The sequence below is a fragment of the Micromonas pusilla genome, assembly GCF_000151265.4.
Source record: "Micromonas pusilla CCMP1545 genomic scaffold MICPUCscaffold_17, whole genome shotgun sequence".
NCBI lineage: Eukaryota > Viridiplantae > Chlorophyta > Mamiellophyceae > Mamiellales > Mamiellaceae > Micromonas > Micromonas pusilla.
In genome coordinates this window covers 445,639-465,250 of record NW_003315898.1, presented here as the reverse complement: position 1 = coordinate 465,250, position 19,612 = coordinate 445,639, and the positions used below count along the sequence as shown (strand labels likewise).

At 67.4% G+C, this 19,612-nt stretch overlaps 9 protein-coding genes across 9 annotated transcripts; 3 read left to right on the top strand and 6 right to left on the bottom strand.

Annotated features, from left to right (window-relative positions):
* The first annotated feature begins 167 nt into the window (after positions 1–167).
* Positions 168–2,867, top strand: CYCD2 (uncharacterized protein). Its single transcript, XM_003064536.1, has 4 exons — positions 168–959; positions 1,165–1,240; positions 1,526–1,630; positions 1,831–2,867. Exons 1-4 carry the CDS (start codon positions 417–419, stop codon positions 2,457–2,459), a joined length of 1,353 nt encoding a protein of 450 aa, XP_003064582.1. The 5' UTR covers positions 168–416; the 3' UTR covers positions 2,460–2,867.
* Positions 2,868–2,991: 124 nt separating this feature from the next.
* XRCC2 (XRCC2 DNA recombinase) lies at positions 2,992–4,440 on the bottom strand (the record flags this gene model as incomplete). Its single annotated transcript, XM_003064369.1, has 3 exons — positions 2,992–3,252; positions 3,429–4,201; positions 4,389–4,440. The coding sequence occupies 3 exons, from the start codon at positions 4,438–4,440 to the stop codon at positions 2,992–2,994; spliced, it is 1,086 nt and encodes a 361-aa protein (XP_003064415.1).
* Positions 4,441–5,288: 848 nt separating this feature from the next.
* HY1 (heme oxygenase) lies at positions 5,289–6,406 on the top strand (the record flags this gene model as incomplete). Its single annotated transcript, XM_003064535.1, has 3 exons — positions 5,289–5,628; positions 5,816–6,027; positions 6,200–6,406. The coding sequence occupies 3 exons, from the start codon at positions 5,289–5,291 to the stop codon at positions 6,404–6,406; spliced, it is 759 nt and encodes a 252-aa protein (XP_003064581.1).
* A 33-nt stretch (positions 6,407–6,439) lies between these two features.
* MICPUCDRAFT_49239 (uncharacterized protein) lies at positions 6,440–8,548 on the bottom strand (the record flags this gene model as incomplete). Its single annotated transcript, XM_003064368.1, has 5 exons — positions 6,440–6,849; positions 7,023–7,212; positions 7,400–7,648; positions 7,780–8,020; positions 8,188–8,548. The coding sequence occupies 5 exons, from the start codon at positions 8,546–8,548 to the stop codon at positions 6,577–6,579; spliced, it is 1,314 nt and encodes a 437-aa protein (XP_003064414.1). The 3' UTR covers positions 6,440–6,576.
* A 426-nt stretch (positions 8,549–8,974) lies between these two features.
* Positions 8,975–11,126, bottom strand: MICPUCDRAFT_43509 (uncharacterized protein; the record flags this gene model as incomplete). The annotated part of the gene is made up of 2 exons (XM_003064367.1): positions 8,975–10,016; positions 10,258–11,126. The coding sequence occupies 2 exons, from the start codon at positions 11,124–11,126 to the stop codon at positions 8,975–8,977; spliced, it is 1,911 nt and encodes a 636-aa protein (XP_003064413.1).
* A 325-nt stretch (positions 11,127–11,451) lies between these two features.
* On the bottom strand, positions 11,452–12,117 carry MICPUCDRAFT_54416 (uncharacterized protein; the record flags this gene model as incomplete). Its single annotated transcript, XM_003064366.1, has 1 exon — positions 11,452–12,117. One exon carries the CDS (start codon positions 12,115–12,117, stop codon positions 11,452–11,454), a length of 666 nt encoding a protein of 221 aa, XP_003064412.1.
* Positions 12,118–12,653: 536 nt separating this feature from the next.
* Positions 12,654–15,257, bottom strand: MICPUCDRAFT_43508 (uncharacterized protein; the record flags this gene model as incomplete). Its single annotated transcript, XM_003064365.1, has 2 exons — positions 12,654–14,000; positions 14,547–15,257. 2 exons carry the CDS (start codon positions 15,255–15,257, stop codon positions 12,654–12,656), a joined length of 2,058 nt encoding a protein of 685 aa, XP_003064411.1.
* Positions 15,258–15,868: 611 nt separating this feature from the next.
* Positions 15,869–19,002, top strand: MICPUCDRAFT_54413 (uncharacterized protein; the record flags this gene model as incomplete). Its single annotated transcript, XM_003064534.1, has 2 exons — positions 15,869–18,880; positions 18,964–19,002. The coding sequence occupies 2 exons, from the start codon at positions 15,869–15,871 to the stop codon at positions 19,000–19,002; spliced, it is 3,051 nt and encodes a 1,016-aa protein (XP_003064580.1).
* A 56-nt stretch (positions 19,003–19,058) lies between these two features.
* Positions 19,059–19,601, bottom strand: MICPUCDRAFT_54412 (uncharacterized protein; the record flags this gene model as incomplete). The annotated part of the gene is made up of 1 exon (XM_003064364.1): positions 19,059–19,601. The coding sequence occupies one exon, from the start codon at positions 19,599–19,601 to the stop codon at positions 19,059–19,061; it is 543 nt and encodes a 180-aa protein (XP_003064410.1).
* Positions 19,602–19,612: the final 11 nt, after the last annotated feature.

Below are 19,612 nucleotides of genomic sequence, written 5' to 3'. Positions count from 1 at the left end.
TGAGTACACGCTGTACGATACGTCACGCGATTTCGGACTGTCAGCGCATAGCGGATCGTCCGCCGGTTCGGCGAAAAAGTATCCACGGTGTCCACAACCCGCCGGCTGCGATTCGCGGAACGCGAGGACCGCTCCGGGAACGCGCGCGCGCGGGTCACACCGACGCGCACCGGGGTCGCGCGCGCGCACGAACGCACCTTCGAGGAGTTCCTCGCGAGTTCGCCCCGCGCCGCCGCCGCGAAGAAGGACGAGGCGCCGCCGAGACGCGCGCGCGAGAGAGGAGGGCGAGATCGACTTCGTCGAAGTCGCCGCTCCCGCGACCGAGCGCGAATCCCGCGCCGCGACCGCCCGTCTCCGTCGCGCCCGCGCGCGCCGCGATCGACGCGAAAAGGCACGGACTCCCTGAAAACGTCGACATGACCACCTCCTTCAACGCCGTGGACTTCGGGTTCCGCCCGATACGCCCGGACGACGACGTCGCGGACGACGCCCCGGGGTGCAGCAGCGAGGACGCCACCGCGTGGTACCCGCTCGCGCGAGACGACGATTTCCCCGACGACGACGCCATGGACGCGGACGACGCGCTGTTCATCTCCGAGGACGAGACGCTCCCGGACGCGACCGGGTTCGGCGCGCGTCAGCGCGAGCTCGAGACGATCGCGGCCGCGAAGCGCGAGGAGGAGACGCGCGCGGCGCATCACGGCGGCCCGTTCCTCGGCAGCACGCTCGGCGAGCTCGTGGAGCGATTCCGCGCGGGGTCGTGGGCGACGCCCTCGGACGTGTGGGTCGAGGTGCTCGAGACGTTGCGCGAGCGCGAGAAGACCAAGAGCGGGGAAGTCCTGGACCCGTCCACGGCGCGGCACATGAAGTACCGGACGACGCTGATCGAGTGGATACTCGAGGTGTGCGCGGACCTCGGGTTCGGTCCGACGACCGCAGACCTCGCGGTTCGATACATGGTGCGTCTCGCTCGCGGGAAAAGGAGACGGAGAGGCTCTCGTGAACTTTTTTCTGTCTCGCGGGTCCCCGAAACGTCGCGCCGCGATTTTGTGCGCGCGGAATCGCGCGCGCGAGACGCGCGAATCCGCGCGAAATCCCCAGCCACCCCGCGCGATCGCTTCTTCGATGTCTCAACTCACATATCTCTGATTTTCGCCTCCGCAGGATCGCGTCCTGAGCAAGGTGAACGTCCCGAAGACGAGCCTGCAGCTCGTCGCGATGTGCTGCCTGGAGGTCGCAGGTGAGAAACACGCGCGCGCTTTTTTTTCACGCGAACCCTCTTCTCGGCTCACCCGCCGCCGCCCGCGTCCGCGTCGCGCGCGAACCCACGTGGCATTGGCGCCGAAACTCGCGCGATCGCGAGCGAACTCGCCGATCTCGCGATCGCGCGACGCGCCGGCGACGACGGCCGCGGCGTCGATCGCGTCACGACGCCCCCGCGTGCGCGCCGCGGCGACGGAAATATCCCCTCGAATCTTTGTTAAATATTTTCTCCTCCCCGCGTCGTCCCCGCCGCCTGCCGCAGTGAAATTCGAGGAGATCGAAAACGACGTCCCGTCGCTTCCGAAGCTCCGGAAGTGCGCGAGCAACGTGTACAGCGTGGAGATCATCAAGAAGATGGAGCTCGCGGGTGAGCGCGCGTCCCTCGACCCGCTCACCACCTCGCCGTGTAGACCTCGCGGCGACGCGGGCGGTTTCTTTTTTTGGATTTTTTCGCGCTCGTTTTCAAACGATGCCACTTGTCACGTTTGTTTTCCCGCCCCCCGCCGCCGACCGCCGCCGACGCCGACTGACCCCCCCCACCCCCCCTAAACCCACACCACCTCACAGTCCTCATCGAGCTCGACTGGGACCTCGCGACGATCGTCCCCGCGCACTTCCTCGAGGCTGTCCTCGCGGTCACCGGCGGCGGCACGTCGCCGCACGACGTCATCGGCGACCGCCCGTGGACCCCCGCGTGCGTCTCCCAGCTCCGCAAGCTGGCGTGCTACCTCCACTCCATCTGCCTCCAAGACTCGCACGTCGCGACAAACGCGTCGCCGTCGCTGCTCGCGGCGTCGATCATCGCGATGGCGCGCCTGCAGCTCAACATCTACCCGGTGTGGCCCGCGGAGTTGCGCGTCGCGACGGGGTATTCGTGCGACGCGTTGGGTCCGGTGATGTCGAAAATTTTGTCGCTCTACAAAGCCGCGCTGCCCGCCGGCGCCGCCGTCAACGCCGGGCCCGCGGCGGCGACGAACCCGAGCGCGCCGCTGGACGCGGTGATCACCGCGCTGGAGGAGGAGGGCGCTGTTGGCGCGTACGCGTATACGTACGGAGGGGATTACGAGGGCGGCGCCATTAAGGCGGGAGAGAGCAGGGAGACGCTCACGCCGTCGCCCACGGGGCCGCTCGACGGCGGATTCTTCGAGCTCATGGAGGACGACGTCGAGCTCGAGCGCGACGCGGTGTTCGCGTGAGAGGTGGACGCGATTAATCATCTGCGTCCGCGTCGCGGTCGCGTCGCGTCGCGTCGGCCGCGCGATAGAAGAGGAGGGTGGGGTGGCGTTTTTTTGGGGGATCGGAAGGAAGGAAGGAAGGAAGGAAGCAAGCGTCTGGAGTTCGGGGAGTTGAATTCACGCGCCGACGAACGAGGTCTGCGGGGTTGTACGAGAGGGGGGGCGGGGGGAGAGCCGTGAAAAAGTTTTCACGTCCTCTCCAACCAGGACGCGTGGACGACGCGCGAGGTTCATAATCGATCGCGCTTTGAGCGGCTGTCGCGGATATCATCGCGACAGCCGGCGGCGTTGATCGAAGGGTGACCTCTCGCGTCGCGCGTCGCTGTATCACCAAAGTAGTTTTTAATTTACGACGAAGTTATCGACTGACGGCGCCGCAGTCCGCGCGCGCTCTCCGCGCCACCGCCCGTCGTCGTCGTGTTCTGTGTTCTGTTCCTATTCGCTACGTTCGTCGTTTACGTCTACCGTTCCGCGCGGCGGGCGCACCGCTCGCTCACGCCGCCCTGCACTTGATCCCTTCGTCGCCGTCGACGTCGTACCTCGCGCGCGACCGCCCGCGAGGAAAGTCCCACCTCGCGACGAACGACACGCCACCGCCGTGTGGGCCCCCGCCGCGACTCTTCTCCACGTCCAGGACGAGCCGCTGCGTCACCGCGGACGTCCACGTCGGCGGGAGGAAGTCCTTGTGCGTCTGCGTCGCCCCCGCGCCGCCGCCGCCGACGGTGGCTTTGGTCACCACGATGGGCGCGCGGCACTTCCGACTGAGGGTAATTGTCCATACGAAGCGAACGTCGGGGTGGAGTTCAAAGGCGTCAGGGGTGGAGTTGAAAGGCGTCGAGGTGTGTCGGGATTATGAGCGAGGGACCCTGGGCGGAGAGAGACGAACGCCGGGAGAGAAAGTCCTTAAGGATCGGCGTTCACAACACGAACGCGGTCGTATGGGGACCAGTGTGAAATACATAGAACGCGCCTCAGCGCCAGCAGCTTCGCGGCGAACGCGTGGTGGACGGCGTGGAGGGATAACGGCGCGCCCTGCTCCCGCCGCGACGCGCGGTCGAGCCAGTAGAACGCCGCGATGTTGTCTATGAGCAGCAGCCGCCGCGTTTGCGTTTGCGCGCGCGCGCGCGTTCGCGCCGCCGACGCGTCCGCCGCATCATCCGCCGACGCGTCCGCGGCGTCGCGACGCTCGCGCTCCGCCTCCGCCTCCACGAACGCGCGCTCGACGACCGTCAGCGCCTTCAAGAAGTCCAGCGAGCCGTGGCATCGAAGCATATGGAACCTCCCGACGCACTCCGCGTACACGGCGTCGATCAGCGCCTCGGACTCGGCGTCCAGCGGCGGCGTTTTCCGCGGCTGCGACGGCGCGCCGGCTGCGGTTTCATTTTGTTTCATCGTCGCAGATCTCCCTCTGATCACCGCGTCCTTCACGCGCGACGTGAGGATCTTCAGGAAGCGCAGCGTGTCGAACTTCCCGTCCAGATCCAACAGGAGCACGCCGCCCTCGCACCCGCCGAAGCTCACCCCCCCGCGCGCCTTCGGCAGCGCGCAGTTCACCGCCGCCTGCATCAAGATCTCCGTCTTCCCGCTGCCGCCGACGCCGCACACCTCGAGCATCTGCCCCGCGCGCAGGCTCCCGTGCGCGTCCACGAACGGGATCCCGGTGAGCATGGGATCCGTGAGGTTCCTGGAGAGGAACGCCGCGCCTGCGCGCGCGGAGGAGGTTTGGGGGAGGACGTGAGGACGGGAGACGGGAGACGACGTGGCGACGACGCGGCGACGACGACGGCGACGCGTTTGAAACGAACGGGTCGCGCGAGATCCGCGGCGACGCGCGAGCGCGCGCGACGCGCGACGCGCGACGCGACGCGAGCGGCGCGCGGGAGCGCGCACCGGTCTCGTCCGGGGCGAGGAACGCGCGCGCGGCTGCCTCCGCGGCCTCCATGCGGTCGGCCGTCCGCGCGCTCTGGTTATGGGACGCGCGCCGAGCCGCGCGCTGCGCGTGCGGCGCGCGGAGGCGTTCGACGCATCGCGCGAAGGTTTCGTAAAAAGCTCCGAGTGGGGAAAAAGTTATCGGAAAAGAACCCCTCGAAACGCCCTTTAGCGCGCGCCGCTCGGGATAACTCCGAGACTTTCGACGACATTTTCGTTCATACTGTTTGCTCATACGCGGCGCGCGAGATTTTTTTTTTTTAATTATTCGATGCCAGATTGGTGCCAGCCTGTTGCCAGCTCATACGAAAAGTTTCGTCCGAAGAAAATATCTCGCGAGCTCCCGCGAGAATTATCCCTATTCCCTTTTTAACTTCCAACAAAGAGCCCAAAACCTGGTACGTTTTCAGGTTTTGGGTCGGTGGATCGGTGAACTCGATCAAATAATGGTCGGTCGTACAGGTTCAACGGAGAAAATCGCCGGTCGACGCTCGCGGTCGCATAGATCGATTGATAGGTGTTAAAACAGGACGCACGTCGAGACGAGTCGACGTCGACGGCGCCGCGATAGCGCGAGGTTCTTCTTCTTCCTTCTTCGTCGCGAGACGCGTTCGTCGCGTCGTCACTGCCGCGGACGCCGCGCCCTCCCTCCGAGCTGCGGGTCTCCTCGCGCGCGCTCGCCATCCGCCACACGCGAACGCCACCGCGAACGTCATGACGTCCACCTGCGTCGCCGCCGCCGGCGCGGCGCGCGCGCGCTGCCGCGCCCCCGCCCCGGGCGGGCGATCCTCAGCCTCCTCCTCCTCCTCCTCCTCCTCCTCCTCCTCGCGCCGCGTCGCCGTCGTCGCGCCGGCGCGCGCGATGCACGCGCACGGCGAATCATCCGGCGGCGGCGCGCCCGCGAAGGACGCGCCCGCCGGCGGCCACGGCCACGGCCACGGCGGCGCGTCGTCGCGCCCGCGCCCGGGCGAGAAGAAGGGATTCGTCGAAGAGATGCGATTCGTGGCGATGAAGCTCCACACGCGCGAGCAAGCGCCGAAAGAGGGCGAGGCGAAGCCGCCGCCGGAGTCGAAGCCCATGATGCAGTGGGAGCCGACGCGCGAGAAGTACCTCGCCTACCTCGTCGAGAGCAAGGCGATGTACGAGGCCATGGAAGAGATCGTCGCGTCGAAGGCGTCGCCAATCTACGAGGCGTTCTTAGGTGCGTTCTATCTCACACTGGTCCCCATACGACCCCGTTCGCGTGGTGAACGCCGATCCTTAAGGACTTTTGCCGTCGTCTCTCTCCGCCCACCCCACGCTTTCAATCTCCGCCCTCGACGCCTTTCAACTCCAACTGACGCCTTTCAACTCCACCCCCACGTTCGCTCGTATGGAATGGCCCTTAGACACAGGGCTCGAGCGCACTTCCCCGCTCGCGAAGGACATCGAGTGGTTCGAGAAGACGTACGGACTGACCGCGCCGGTCGCGGACGGCCCGGGGGTGGAGTACGGCAACTTTTTAAAGGAGCTCGCGAAGACGAGCCCGCCGGAGTTCATCTGCCACTTTTACAACGTCTACTTCGCGCACTCCGCGGGGGGGCGAATGATCGGACGCAAGGTGCGTTCTATTACCACACTGGTCCCCGTACGACCGCGTCGGCGTGGTGAACGCCGATCCTTAAGGACTTTACTTCCCGGCGTTTATCTCCGCCCACCCCTCGGTTTCAATCCCCGCCCGCGTTGCCTTTCAACTCCGCTTCTGACGCCTTTCAACTCCACCCCGACGCAAGGTGAGCGAGATGATCCTGAACGGGAAGGAGCTGGAGTTTTACAAGTGGGAGGAGAGCCGCGGCGGGTTGGAGCAGAGCCTCGCGGACGTCAAGTCGAAGCTGAACGACGCCGCGGAGGGGTGGAGCCGAGAGGAGAAGGATCGATGCCTGGAGGAGACGAGCAAGTCGTTCCAGATGTCGGGGCAGCTCCTCAGGCTCATCGCGTGACGCGAGAAAGTTGACGCGAGTCTTCTCGATGACGATGACGATCGTAGGTCTTCTCTTCGACGAAATTCGACGACGCCGGGTCGCGTGTTACAGTACCGACGACGTGAATGATGAATACACTACAGTACGCTCACTCACAATACATAGAACGTCGTCCGCGCGCGGTCGGTCTACATGCACAGGCGCGTCGACCGCGACCCGATCGGGGACGCGCCCCCCGGGACGAACTTCGACCGGCCGCCCTTCTTCCCGTTGGGCGACTTCCACGGCGCGTCGCCGCCGCCGCCGTCGTCGCCGTCGTCGTCCCCGTCGCCGCTATCTCCGCCGGCGCCGTCGCTCCCGAACCCCCCCGACGTCCCTTCGTTCCACGCGAACGCGTCGTCGCCGTCCGCGCCGTTCGTCGTCGTCGTCGCGCCGTCGTCGTCCTCTCCGGGCCCCGCCTCCTTGTCCACGTTGGAAGGCGTCAGTTGAAAGGCGTCAGTTGAAGTTGAAAGGCGGCGAGGGCGGGGATTGAAAGCGGGGGGTGGGCGGAGAGAGACGACGGCGAAAGTCCTTAAGGATCGGCGTTCACAACGCCGACGGGGTCGTATGGGAACCAATGTGAAGAAGAACGCACCTTCTTCGCGCCCTTCGCTTTCGCCGCCGCCGCCGCCGCCTTCGCGCGCCGCCGACTCTCCGCCGCTTCCCTCCGCCGCGCCTCGATCAGCGCGTCCGCGTCCGCTTTCGAGTGCTCCGCGCGCGGGAGCGGGTCCGGCAACGGCGGGAGCTTCCGCCCCTCGTGTCCCGCCACGAACTTCTCCACCGGCCTCAGGGTCGTTCCATACAAAGCGATGTCGGGGTGGAGTTGAAAGGCGTCAGGTGGAGTTGAAAGGCGTCGAGGGCGGGCGTTGAAAGCGAGGGACCCTGGGCGGAGAGATGCGCCGGGCAAAGTCCTTAAGGATCGGCGTTCACCACGCCAACGCGGTCGTATGGGAACCAGTGTATAGAACGCACCTCAGGTAGTCGCGGTAGTAGCTGAAGTAATTGTGCGTCCCTTGCGTCGGGAAAAACATGCAGTGCAGGTTGTTCTCCTTTCGAACGTTCCGAAGCGTCTCCGCGTGGTGAAACGGAATCACCTCGTCGCTCGCGCCGTGCACGATCAGAAGCCGACACCGCAGCTCCGCGAGCGGTATCCGGTTGTCCCACCGCTCGCTCATCATCCTCGCGACGCCGCCGAGGAGCGATATCCCCGCCTCTCGAACGCTGCGGGGTTTCGGTACGTACAAAAAACGTTCATTCATCGGTCAGACAGTTGAAAGGGACCCACGCGATCAAATGTTGAAACCGAGCGGTGGGTGAAACCAAACGCGCGCGCGAAGCTTCCTTCCGCGCACCTGACGAAGGGCGAATGCAACACGACGCCGCCGACGGGACGCCAACGCAGCGTCTGCAGCCTGTGCGCGAGCCTGCACACCGGGCCGCTGCCTAACGATCGCCCGAACAAGATGACGCTCTCTGGGTCGTACCCCAGGTCCTCGATCAGGTACAGGTACGCGCACACGACGTGTCGGTCGACGTTTCGCTCGTAGCACGCGCCGGGGGACGCGCCGTATCCGGGGTACTCGACGAGGAGCACTGATTGGTCGAGGGTGACGTGGAAGGCAGGAGGCGCGATGCGATTGGTCAGCACGTGATGACGTGGAAGGAATTCATTCACATCGATATCGATGCGATCGGTCAGCGCGTGATGGATGACGCGGAAGATCGTGATGACGCGGGCGGGAGTCGTCGCGCGCGCGCACCGTTCGCCTGCCAACACTCCGCGTCTCGCTGACACAGCTCGTAGACGTGTCCGACGTCGCACGCGTTCGCGTGGCAGTGAATCACCGCTCGCGTCGCGGGCGCGCGCTTGCACTTGATCATCACCGCGGGGAAGTGGTACCCTAAACGCGTGTCGAGCATGACCGCGTCCGCGGGGGACCACGGGTGATTCGACGCCGAGTACGACGGCTCAGGCGCTTGGAAGATCGCGCGGTTGACGAGAGACATGCGCTCGAGCGTCGCGTTGTCGCCCCAGTCGTCGTCGCCGAGGAGCTGATCGAGCGTGCTCTTCTTCGCGTCGGCGGTCTTGCGGCACGACCCGGTGGTGCACGAGGCGAACATCGTTCAAGTCGTCGCGAGGCGAGCCGCGTCGGATCCGACGAGGACGATGAGCGCGATTAGTCTCAAATTCTCCGATGAATGAATGAACGAAACGGGCGCGCGCGGCGAGCGATCTCGATCGCGATCGCGGGCGCCCCCGTCCGCGCCGCCGCCGCGAGCGCTCGCGCGGTCTCGAGCGCCACGACGCGCGAGGACGGGAGCGGAAGGTCGCGCGCGCGCCGACTCGCGCGCGTGATGTCTGCGAGGACTACAGGACGCCGACGATGAGTTCGGGGAACGCCCCTCGGCCTGACGACGACGAAAAGAGATATTATATTTTCCGACAGGTTGGACTGAGATATTTTCCGACAGGTTGGACCGCGGCGCGCGTCCGCGCAGACGCCGCGGTTGTATAAAGTATCATCAGTCGATCAAGCAATCGATCGCTCACTCCGCGACGCGCACGAAGTTTCCGTTGGCGTCCTTCTTCAGCCGACCCGCCTTTCTCGGCGCGACGCCGAAACCTCTCCGAGACGCGTCCCCGAACCCGGCCCTCCCCGCGGGCCCGCCTCCGTACGACGACGACGACGACGACCCGTACGACGACGCGCCCTCCGACCTCGCGAGCTTCTGTAACGCCGCGTCGTTCCTCGCGTCGACGATGTGCAACGTCGCCGCGATGGCGTCCACGATCTCCGCGTACTCTTGCGACAACGCGCGGCGCGGCGCCATCACCTTGTGCGCGAGCGCGGCGTCCAGCTCGCCGCGGACGTCCGTCAGCAGCTCCGACGTGTCCGGGCACGACGACGACGTCAAGATCCAGTCGTCGATCAGCCCGTGACCGGGCTTCCACGCGTCGTCGTCGACGACGGCGGGCGGGAGGACGTCGATGGGGATCACCGGGAGTCCGTCCGCGCCGAGCAAGGGCGGGGGTTCCGATCGGTCGCTCAGATCGGTCGCGACGTCGTCGTCCAGCTCCGTCGTCGTTCCCCCTCGTGAAGCGCGCCGCCCGCTTCGAATTTCCGCGTCGGTTGGCTTGAACCGCGTCAGATCCGTCATCTTCGACCCGCCGAACAGCGCGAGCTGCTCCGGCGTCACCGCGCTGCAGTCCCTCAAGAACACCTGCGACGACAGCACCATCTCCTTGTACATGAACCAGTCCGGGAGCTGCGCCTGACCGTACCGACCCCTCGGCGGCGAGCGGTGGAACGACACCGACGCGGGGTGAAGCCCCGCGGTGGCCTCGAGGCGCGTGCGCATCACGCCGAAGTGCGACTGCCGCCGCCGCGACGCGAGGTTTCCGGGCACGCCCGTGGTGAGCACCGCCGTCGTCAGCGCCTCGTTGCCGGCGTGGCGATTCACGACCGCGTCCGCCTTGAGCTCTTTCTTCGCGCCGTACCCCAAGTCGCCCGCGTGCACGAGCCCGGTGCGGACGAGCTCGTTCAGGAGCTGCGAGCGCAGCGACGTGATGGTCTGCAAGCCTTGGATGCTGAGGGTCGAGCGAGGGTCCGTACGAAGCGACAGACAGACGTCGGGGTGGAGTTGAAAGGCGTCAGGGGTGGAGTCGAAAGGCGTCGAGGCGTGTCTTCTGGATTGAAACCAGCGCGGGGTGGGCGGAGAGAGACGCCGGGAGAGAAAGTCCTTAAGGATCGGCGTTCACAACGCGAACGCGGTCGTACGGGGACCAGTGCGGTAATAGAACGCGCCTGAGAAAGTTGTCTCGCGCCCACCCGCACGCGCGGTTGAACCCCTCCTCGGCGTTGACCGCGCGCCACTCCGCGTACGCGCGGAGGACCGCGTGGTGGTCCGACGTCTCGCAGAACCGTCGGCGCGCGCGCTGGGCTTCGTCGCGCATGCCGGTCGGGGTGATGAACGGATCCCTCGAGCTCATGCACGCCGCCGCGGTGAGCACCGGGTCTAAGCACTGCGTCACGACGCCCATGATGAGCATCCGCCCCGTCGCGGGATCGAGCGGCAGCTGCGACAGGAGCTTCCCGAGCGGCGTCAGAAGCTCCCGGCGGCGCGGCACCGAGCTCGGATCCGCCGGGTTTGACGGCCCATCGACGTCCGCGATCGCGTTGAGGGACTTGAGGCGGTCCATCGCGAGCGATACCGTCTCCTCCGCGGGCGGATCCAACGCTTGCGATAAAAACTTTTGCACCCCCGCGTTGGTCATCGAACACGTCTGCAGACACGTCGCCTCGAGCGCGGTCCTCTGAATTTCCGGCGTCGGCCGCTCCGGCATCGCCTCCAGCATCGCCTTGCTGTACAGGCGGTAGCACACGCCCGGGGCGACGCGACCGGCGCGGCCGGTGCGCTGCGTCGCGGACGCGCGCGACGTCGGCACCGTCGCCATCGTGCTCATGTTGCTCTCCGCGTTGAAGTTCATCTCTCGCACCAAGCCGCTGTCGACGACGGCGAGTACGTCGTCGATCGTGACCGACGACTCCGCGATCGTCGTGGACAGGATGATCTTCATCTTCCCTTCCGGCGCGGGCGTGAACACCTGCTGCTGCTCCTCTTGCGGCACTTGCGAGTGTAACGGCAGGATGATGAGCGTTTCGCGCTGGGCGGCGGGAAGCGCCTCGAGGACTTTCATCGTCTCCTTGATCTCGTCCCAACCCGGGAGGAAAACCAAAACGCTTCCCTTTCGACCGTTACTCACTTCTTCCGCGGCGACGTCGCGCGCCACCTCGGCCGCGAGCGCGACGACGAGCTCCTCGCGCTCGCGCTTGTCGCCCATCTTCCCGCCGCCGCCGCCGGCGGCTTTCTCCCCGCGCGCGCGTCTCAGGGTCGTTCCATTCAAAGCGACGTCGGGGTGGAGTTGAAAGGCGTCAGTTGGAGTTGAAAGGCGCCGAGGGCGGGTATTGAAAGCGAGGGGTGGGCGGAGAGATGCGCCGGAAAAAGTCCTTAAGGATCGGCGTTCACCACGCCAACGCGGTCATATGGGGACCAGTGTGTAGAACGCACCTCACCGCCTGCCTCGCCGCCCTCGAGACGACGACGTTCCTCCCGACGCCGCCGTCGCCGACGCCGTCCGCGCGTCGCATCTCGACCGCTCGGCGCAGCGTCCGCACGCGGTTCGCGATCCGCTTGTTCTTCCTGCCCTTCGCGCCCTCCTCGACCTCGACCTCGAGGTCTTCCCACTCTTCGGAGTCGTCGTCGTCGTCGTCTTCGTCGTCGTCGTCGTCGTCGTCGCCCTCGTCCCCCGCCTCGAGCGCGTCCGACGCCCTCTCCTCCGCCTCCGCGTCCTGAAGCTCTCGCTCGAGCATCTCGTCCTGGGCTTCCAGGAGCGCGAGCGACAGCTTCGCGCCCATGCCGTCGAGCGCCACCTCTTTATCCTCCCCGTCCTCGGACGCTTCGCCCGCGAGATCTTCGAGGTAAAACATCTCCACGGGGTGCCGCGGCTTCGTCGGGACGCTGAGCAGCGGCGCGCGCGGCGGCGGCGGCGCGTCGACGCCAGCGCCGACGCCGACGCCGCTGACGTCGCACTCGGCGGCGGCGTCCGCGCCGCACCAGTCCAGGTCGCCCGAGGTTGAAAAATACTCCGCGAAGGACTCCGCGTCGAGCGTCGCTGAGGGTCGTTCCATCATTCAAAGCGACGTCGGGGTGGAGTTGAAAGGCGTCAGTTGGAGTCGAAAGGCGTCGAGGTCGGGCGTTGAAAGCGAGGGACCCTGGGCGGAGAGAGACGACGGCGAGTGTCCTTTAGGATCGGCGTTCACCACGCGAACGCGGTCGTATGGGAACCAGTGTATAGAACGCACCCGACATCAACACCACCCGGAGCTCTGGCCTGCGCTTCAGCAGCGATCGCAACAGCACGAGCAAAAAGTCCGTGTTGATGTCTCGCTCGTGCACCTCGTCGATCATCACGTGCGAGATCCCCTCCAGACTCGGGTCGCGCATCAATCGCCGGAGGAGGACGCCGGTGGTGACGAACTCGCACGACGCGCCGTCGGGTCTCGGGGACGTCCCGTGCAGTCGGACGCTGAGGGTCGTTCCATACAAAGCGATGTCGGGGTGGAGTTGAAAGGCGTCAGTTGAAGTTGAAAGGCGTCGATGGCGGGGATCGAAAGCGAGGGGTGGGCGGAGAGATGCGCCGGGCAAAGTCCTTAAGGATCGGCGTTCACCACGCGAACGCGGTCGTATGGGGACCAGTGTATAGAACGCGCCTGAATCCTATCGAGTTCCCAGCCTTCTCGCCGCGCTCCGCGGCGACGCGCTCCGCCACGGACACCGCGGCGATGCGTCTCGGTTGCGTGACGATGATGCGCGTGTCGGGCCCGGCGCCGGTCGCGATGGCGTGCTCGAGGATGTATTGCGGGCACTGCGTCGATTTACCGCTGCCCGTGCCGCCGGACACGACGACGACGGGGTTCGTCTTCAGCGCCTCGACGAGCGACTCTCTGATCTTCAAAATCGGCAGCTTGTCCCTCACCGCTTTCATCTTCCCCTCGGGGGAGTCCGCGTCCGCCGCCGCGGCTGCAGCGCGCGCCGCCTCCTCAGCCTTAAACCTGGCGGATATCTCTTCTCTCCGCGCGTTGAACAGGAACGGGTCCTCCGAGAGGTCCTCGCCGTCCGCGAGCTCGCTCACCGCGCGCGCGGCGGCGTTCGCGGCAGCGTCCGCGTGCTTCGTGTTCTCAACCTTGGCGCGTCGGTACCCGCCGTCCGTCCCGGCGCCCGCGTCGCTCAGAATTTGCGCCTGGATGCGATCGATCGCGATCTGTTCCGCGCGCTTCCACGCCGCCATCCGTCTGTCGTGATCCTCGGGCGTCCCCATCGCCGCGATGAGGCAGTCCATCGCGTCGTCCGGCAGCGGCGGGACCCGCAGCGACGCGACGGATCCGCCGGGGCTGTTGTCCACGATCTTCTGGAGCGTCGAGTGTCGGAGAACGCCCATGGTGTCGGCTAAACTGTCGGAGATGTTGGCGTACGCGATGTCCTCCGCGTCGGATTTCCCCTTCCCGACGCCGACGCTCTCCACCTTCTTCCCGCCGTCCACGTACGCCGTGACCGTCGCCGTCCACCCGCCCTTCGAGGACTTGTGCTCCGCGTTCGGCCTCGACGAGTTCGCGAGCTCGAGCATTAAACGCCCCATCTCCGACCGTTTCTTTTGCTGCGCCTTGCGCTGCTCGTTCAATATCTTCGCCACGTTCGGCGGCGCGCTCGGGTCGATCAGCCCGCCCGTCGCGGCGACGATGCCGTCGAACAGCGACGCGATCGCGAGCCGTTGCGACTCCGCCTTCGCGAAGGCCATCCCGACGCCGTGGACCTCGTATGTCGGCGGCGCGGCGGCGGCGGCGGCGGAAGACGAAACGTCAACCGTCGCGGCGGAGGTAGCGTCGTGCCCCCGTCGTCCTCGAGGGCCCCGCTCGTCGACGTTGTTCTTAATCGTCACCGCGCCGACGCCGATCTCGCCCGCCGCGGCGGCGTTGGCGATCGCGTCGCCGTCGCGCGCGACGAGCCCGAGGTCCTATACGAGCGAACATCGGGGTGGAGTTGAAAGGCGTCAGAAACGGAGTTGAAAGGGGTCGAGGGCGGGGATTGAAAGCGAGGGACCCTGGGCGGAGAGATACGCCGGGCAAAGTCCTTAAGGATCGGCGTTCACCACGGCGACGAGGTCGTATGGGAACCAGTGTGATGATAGAACGCGCCTTCCACGCCGCCGGCATCGCGAGCGTCATCTCGCACGCGAACATCCGCTTGTGCGGCGGGCCGTGCCCGGAGAACGCGACGTGATGCCTCGAGACTTTCGCCACCTGCAGCATGGTCTGAAACTGATTCTTGATCTTCGCGGTGTCCCATCGGCGCCCGCCGCTCGCCGCCTTCGCGTCGTCTCCCGCTCGTTTCTTCATCGTGTACCGGTGGAGTTGAAAGGCGTCAGTTGAAGTTGAAAGGCGCCGAGGGCGGGTATTGAAAGCGAGGGACCCTGGGCGGAGAGACACGCCGGGCAAAGTCCTTAAGGATCGGCGTTCACCACGCGAACGCGGTCGTATGGGAACCAGTGTATAGAACGCACCTTCATCGTGTACGGTCGACCGGTGGGACCGAGCTTGGGAATCTCCGCGGTCTCGCGCTTGAGCTTGTCGTTCGCGCCGCCGCCGCCGCCGCTGTTGTTGTTGTTGTTGTTCGCGCGACGGCCGCGGTATCCGCCTCGGCCGCCTCGGCCGCCGCGGCCGCCGCGGCCGCCTCGCGAGCCGCCGCGGCCGCCGCCGCCGCCGCCGCCGCCCGCCTCGCCCGAGTTGGCCCGACGCTGCGCGCGGTTCCCTCCTCCGCCGCCGCCGCCGCCGCCGCCCGTCTTAGGAGGTCCCTTCTTTTGCGCGCTCGCGGTGTTCCCCTGCGCGGCGGCGTCGACGCGGTGGCGCGCGGCGCCGCTCGCGAACCCGCGGCGCGCGCCGTACGCGCGGCGCGTCGTCGACAGCGGCGACGGCGCGAGCCATCCGGAGCGCGAGAAGCCGCCGAAGAGGGCGCCTCGCCACGCGATCGCGTCCGGCGCGCGCATCGCGGCGACGCCGTCGCGCGCGACCGCTCTCGCCGCCGGGACGCGCGCGAACGCGAACGCGGACGCGGACGCGGACGCGGACGCGAACCGAACCGCGCGCGTCGACCCCGCGGGCGTCGTCGCGGCGTGCCACGACGACGACGACGACGAGATGGACATCGTTCGCCGCGTCGCCGCCGCGACGACGCGCCGCGCGACTGCGACGACGCGATCGCCGGCGCCGCTCATGTTCCTCGCGCGGCCGCCGCGGGAGTGGAGCGACGACGGCGCGGGGGCGGGCGTGAGCGCAATGGTGGGCGCTTAAGGCGGCGGCGGGGTGATGATGATGATGTGCGAGTCGGCGCCGGACTCTTCTTCTTCCCGGAGAGCGAGAGCGCGTCGACGTGTCGCCGTCGCGCGATGGCGTCTCGACGCGCGGGGTATCGGACGCGCGCGCGGTCCTCGCTCGCTCGGTGCGCGCTCGACGACGCGGGTGCGATGCGCGGCTCGACGACGATTCGCGCGCGGCGCGGCGCGGTGCGTGTCGTGCGTGCGCGTCGTTCCGTCGCGCGGGGCGGCGTGCGCGCTGGCGACGCGCCGATTCTCTCCTCGCGTGTTTTATCCGGCAGTCCGGGGTTTTCGTCGATCCGGTTTCAAACCACAGAAAACAAACTACAACTACGTTGTACCGATGAGCTCTCCTTTCAATCACTGCCAGGACGCGGACGCGTCGAGTCGAGTCGCAGTCGATGCGACGCGATGTCGCCTTCTTTTCGCCAGGCTTTCGCTTCGTCTGTCGTCACTCCGTCCGACGCCGCGCCGTCCGAAGCCACGATGCCGCTCCCCGCGCTCCCGCCGCGATGGCGGGACGACGTCGTGACGCACATGCTCTTCGACTTCCTCGAGGACGCCGGTCTGGCGTCGACGCTGCGCGCGCTCGAGAAGGAGACCGGGTGCGCGCGGTCTCGCCTCGCCTCGCCTCGGAGGAGCCGCGGCGTCCGTCGTCGTGGTTTTCGAATTTCGTTGACTCCTCCGCCGCGTCCGTCTCATCGTACTCCGTCGCTCTTCTCGTCCCTCTTCCCGACAGGCGAACGAACCCGCGAGACGACGCGAGATGCGACGAGCTCCGGTTCCTCCGCGCGCTCGTCCTCGACGGCGACTTCGACGCCGCGGCGTCGTTCCTCGAGCCCCTACGCGACGCCGACGACGACGACGCGAAGAATCAGAATCATCAGAATCGTCGTCGCCACGCGTCCGCGCGCGCCGCGCTCGGACGCCAGGCGTTCTTGGAGCTCCTCGACGCCCCGGACGCGTCCGCGTCGGACCTCGCGCGATCCCTCGCGGAGCTCGAGCCTCTGCTCGAGAGGCGCGACTTCGAGACGCTGTGCTACGCGATGACGCTGCCGTCCGTCGCCGCGCACGACGACTTCGCGGGGTGGTCCGTCGCGCGCGGACGCCTCGTGGCGTTCAGGCGCGTTGTCCTTACACTGGTCCCCATACGACCCCGTCGCCGTGGTGAACGCCGATCCTTACGGACTTTTCCCGGCGTGTCTCTCCGCCCATCACCCCTCGGTTTCAATCCCGACACACCTCGACGCCTTTCAACTCCATCTGACGCCTTTCAACTCCACCCCGACGTCGCTTTGAATGATGGAACGACCCTCAGAGCGCTGGAGGACGCGCTCGCGGACGTGTACCCGCGCGAGGAGGAGGAGGAGGAGGAGGAGGAGGGGGGGGCGTCATCGGCGTCGTCGTCGTCGTCCGCGATGGAGGTGGCGATGCGGCACGCGCTCGCGCACGTGAACCTCGTGAACGGGACGTTCGGCGGCGGCGCGCCGGCGACGTCGCTGTTCGAGTCGGTACGAACCGCGGAGAGGAGGAGGAACGCGAACGAGAAGGCGGCGCCGGTCCGTCGCGCGTCGCCGTCCGGCGGGAAACAGCGACGGCTGCCCGTGTTTGGCGTCCGCGCGAGCGTCGCGGTCGCGACGCCGAGGGAGCGGGAGCGGGAGGAGGAGGAGGAGGAAGTTTTAACGTCGGCGCGCGCGCGCGCGGCGACGATGACGCCGTCGCGCGCCGTAGTCTTCTCGTCATCCGCGGTGGTGGAGAAGAGGACGATTATTGACGTCGACGTCGAGACGACGACGACGACGACGACGACCGCGGCGGAAGATGGAGCGTCGATCGACGCGCCATCCGCGAAGACGAAGACGACGGAGAGAAAGTCCTTAAGGATCGGCGTTCACAACGCCAACGCGGTCGTATGGGAACCAGCGCCGCCGCCCGCGTCGCCGTCCTCGGACGAGGCGGAGCGCATGTCGGAGACGTCCGACGGCGAGCCGCCGGTCGTCGTCGTCGACGACGACGACGACGACGACGACGACGAAGCGCGGACGGGGGAAGCCGCCGCCGAAGGAGCCGCCGAAAGAGCCGCCGAAGCCGAAGCCGAAGCCGAAGCGACGGCGGCGACGCCGCCGGCGCCGGTCGGCTGGCGCCCGCCCTCCGCGCGTCCGTCCGCGCTCGCCGCGGGGCCGTACGCGTCGGCGGCGGCGGCGACGACGACTACGACGACGAACCCGGCGGGCCCTCCCCGGGATTATCGGGGAAATCTCCCGCCGACGTTCGCGTCGCGCGGCGTCCTCCACGCCGACGCCAACGCGCTGCGGGTCCTCGCGCACTGCCCCGAGGGATTCGTCAGAGACGGCGTCGACGCGCGCCGCGTCGTCGTCGCGTGCGCGTCGTCCGCGCGCGCGCTGACGATCGTCGCGACGCCGCCGTTTCCGTTTCCGCCGCATCGCGACGGTTCATATCTCGAAGACGACGATTGGGACGACGATGACAGAGATATGAACGGACGCGCCCCGCGCGGCGACGTCCTCCTTCGCGTGGAGAATCTCCATCCCGCGCCGTGTTCCATATACGCGTTGGCGTGGGGCGGGTTCGACGGGCACGTAATCGCGACCGGCGCGAACGACGGCGGCGTGTGCGTCGTGCGGCTCAAGTGGGACGACGACGGAGATGGATACGGATACGAGGGATACGGAACGTCAACCGGCGCGGAGGACGACGACGACGTTCTCGGCGCGTCGGAGTACGGGGACGCGTTTTTGTACGGGCGCTCGCGCTCGCGCTCGCGCTCGCGTCGGCTCGCCGTCGTCGGCGCGCCCGCGGCGGCGCGAGGCGGAGGCTACCGCGGCGGGCACGACGGCGCGGTTCGATCGATCGCCTTCTTCGGCGCGCGCGACGGCGCGTTCATCAGCGGCGGCGGCGGCGACTTCGCGCCGAGGGTGTGGTCGGTGGGCGGCGACGCCGCGTGGACGCGCGGCGACGCGCCGCCGCCGGCGCTGACGCTCGCGCCGCACCGCGACGAGATCGTCGCCGTCGCCACGGACTGGGACCAACGCGATTGGTTCTCACGGTCCGCGTGCGACGTCGCCGCGACCGCGTCGAGGGACGGGGACGTGCGCGTGTACGACGTGCGCGACGGCGCGTGCGCGCGACGCGCGAGCCTGCGCGTCGACGCGAGCGGCGACGTCGTCGGCGGCGGCGCAAGCCGTCGACTCACCGCGATGAGCGTTCGGCGGTTTCTGGTCGCGACGGGCTACAGCGACGGCGGCGTCGCCGTGTGCGACATCCGAAAGGCGACAAGCACCGGGAGTAGTAACGGCAGTGGGAGTGGCGTTACGTCGAGGACCGCGGTGCTGTGGTCGGAGGCGCTGCACGCGGGGAGCGAGGTGCGCAGCGTGGAGGTGGACCCCTCGGGGACGATGGTGCTCACCGGGGGGTTCGACGGGCGGTGCCGGGTCGTGCGCGCGGACGACGGTTCATATCACGACGTAACGCACGGCGTAACGCACGACGGGCACGACGATAAGGTTGTCTGCGCGAGGTGGAGGCCGGTCACGGGGAAGGGCGAGTACCCGTACGGACCGAGTTTCGCGTCGTGCGGCGTGGACAGGACGGTGAGGGAGTGGACGCAGAAAGTATCGTCTCATAGCGCGTAGACTCGTCTAAATAAAATAATAGTATTCATCGACTGTATACTGCACGTCGTCACGCCACGGCGAGGGTCGCGGGCGGCGGCGGCTCGAGCGCCTTCGCCTCGCGTCGTTTCCGTCGCTTCTTCGCGGCTTTGCTCTCTTTCTTCTTTCCGCCGGCTGTTTTCTTCTTCTTCCCGTCGCCGTCGTCCCCCTCCTCGTCCTCCTCCTCGTCGCTCTTCGCCTTCCTCTTCTTCGCGGCGCCTCCTCCCCCCTCCTTCTCCTTCTCCTTCGCCGCCGCCTCCCCCGCCCTGACGCGCTCGCTCGCCGCGCGCGCCGCCGCCGCCGCGTCCGCTCTCTCTTTCCCCGCCGCCATCGCGCGTCGAATCTCATTCTCCGTTCGCTTCCCCCCCTCCGCGGCGACGCGCTTCCCGACGTCCGACGCCGCCGCCTTCTCGGACTGCAAGATGAACACCCCGGAGTCGTACACGCTCCCTCGATGCGCGTCCTTCGCGCTCTTTTGGTGCGCGGCGCCGTCGCGGTACGCGTGCTCGCTCGCGGCGACGACGAATCGGCACCGAGTGAACGTCGACGACGTCAGCTGAGGGTAATTGTCCATACAAGCAAACG

Excerpts from the sequence above, each read along its gene's own strand:
- CYCD2 (XM_003064536.1), top strand. The coding sequence starts at position 417 with ATGACCACCTCCTTCAACGCCGTGGACTTCGGGTTCCGCCCGATACGC. Across the intron at positions 960-1,164 it reads ACCTCGCGGTTCGATACATG|GATCGCGTCCTGAGCAAGGT; the intron begins GTGCGTCTCGCT and ends TCGCCTCCGCAG. Across the intron at positions 1,241-1,525 it reads GTGCTGCCTGGAGGTCGCAG|TGAAATTCGAGGAGATCGAA; the intron begins GTGAGAAACACG and ends CGCCTGCCGCAG.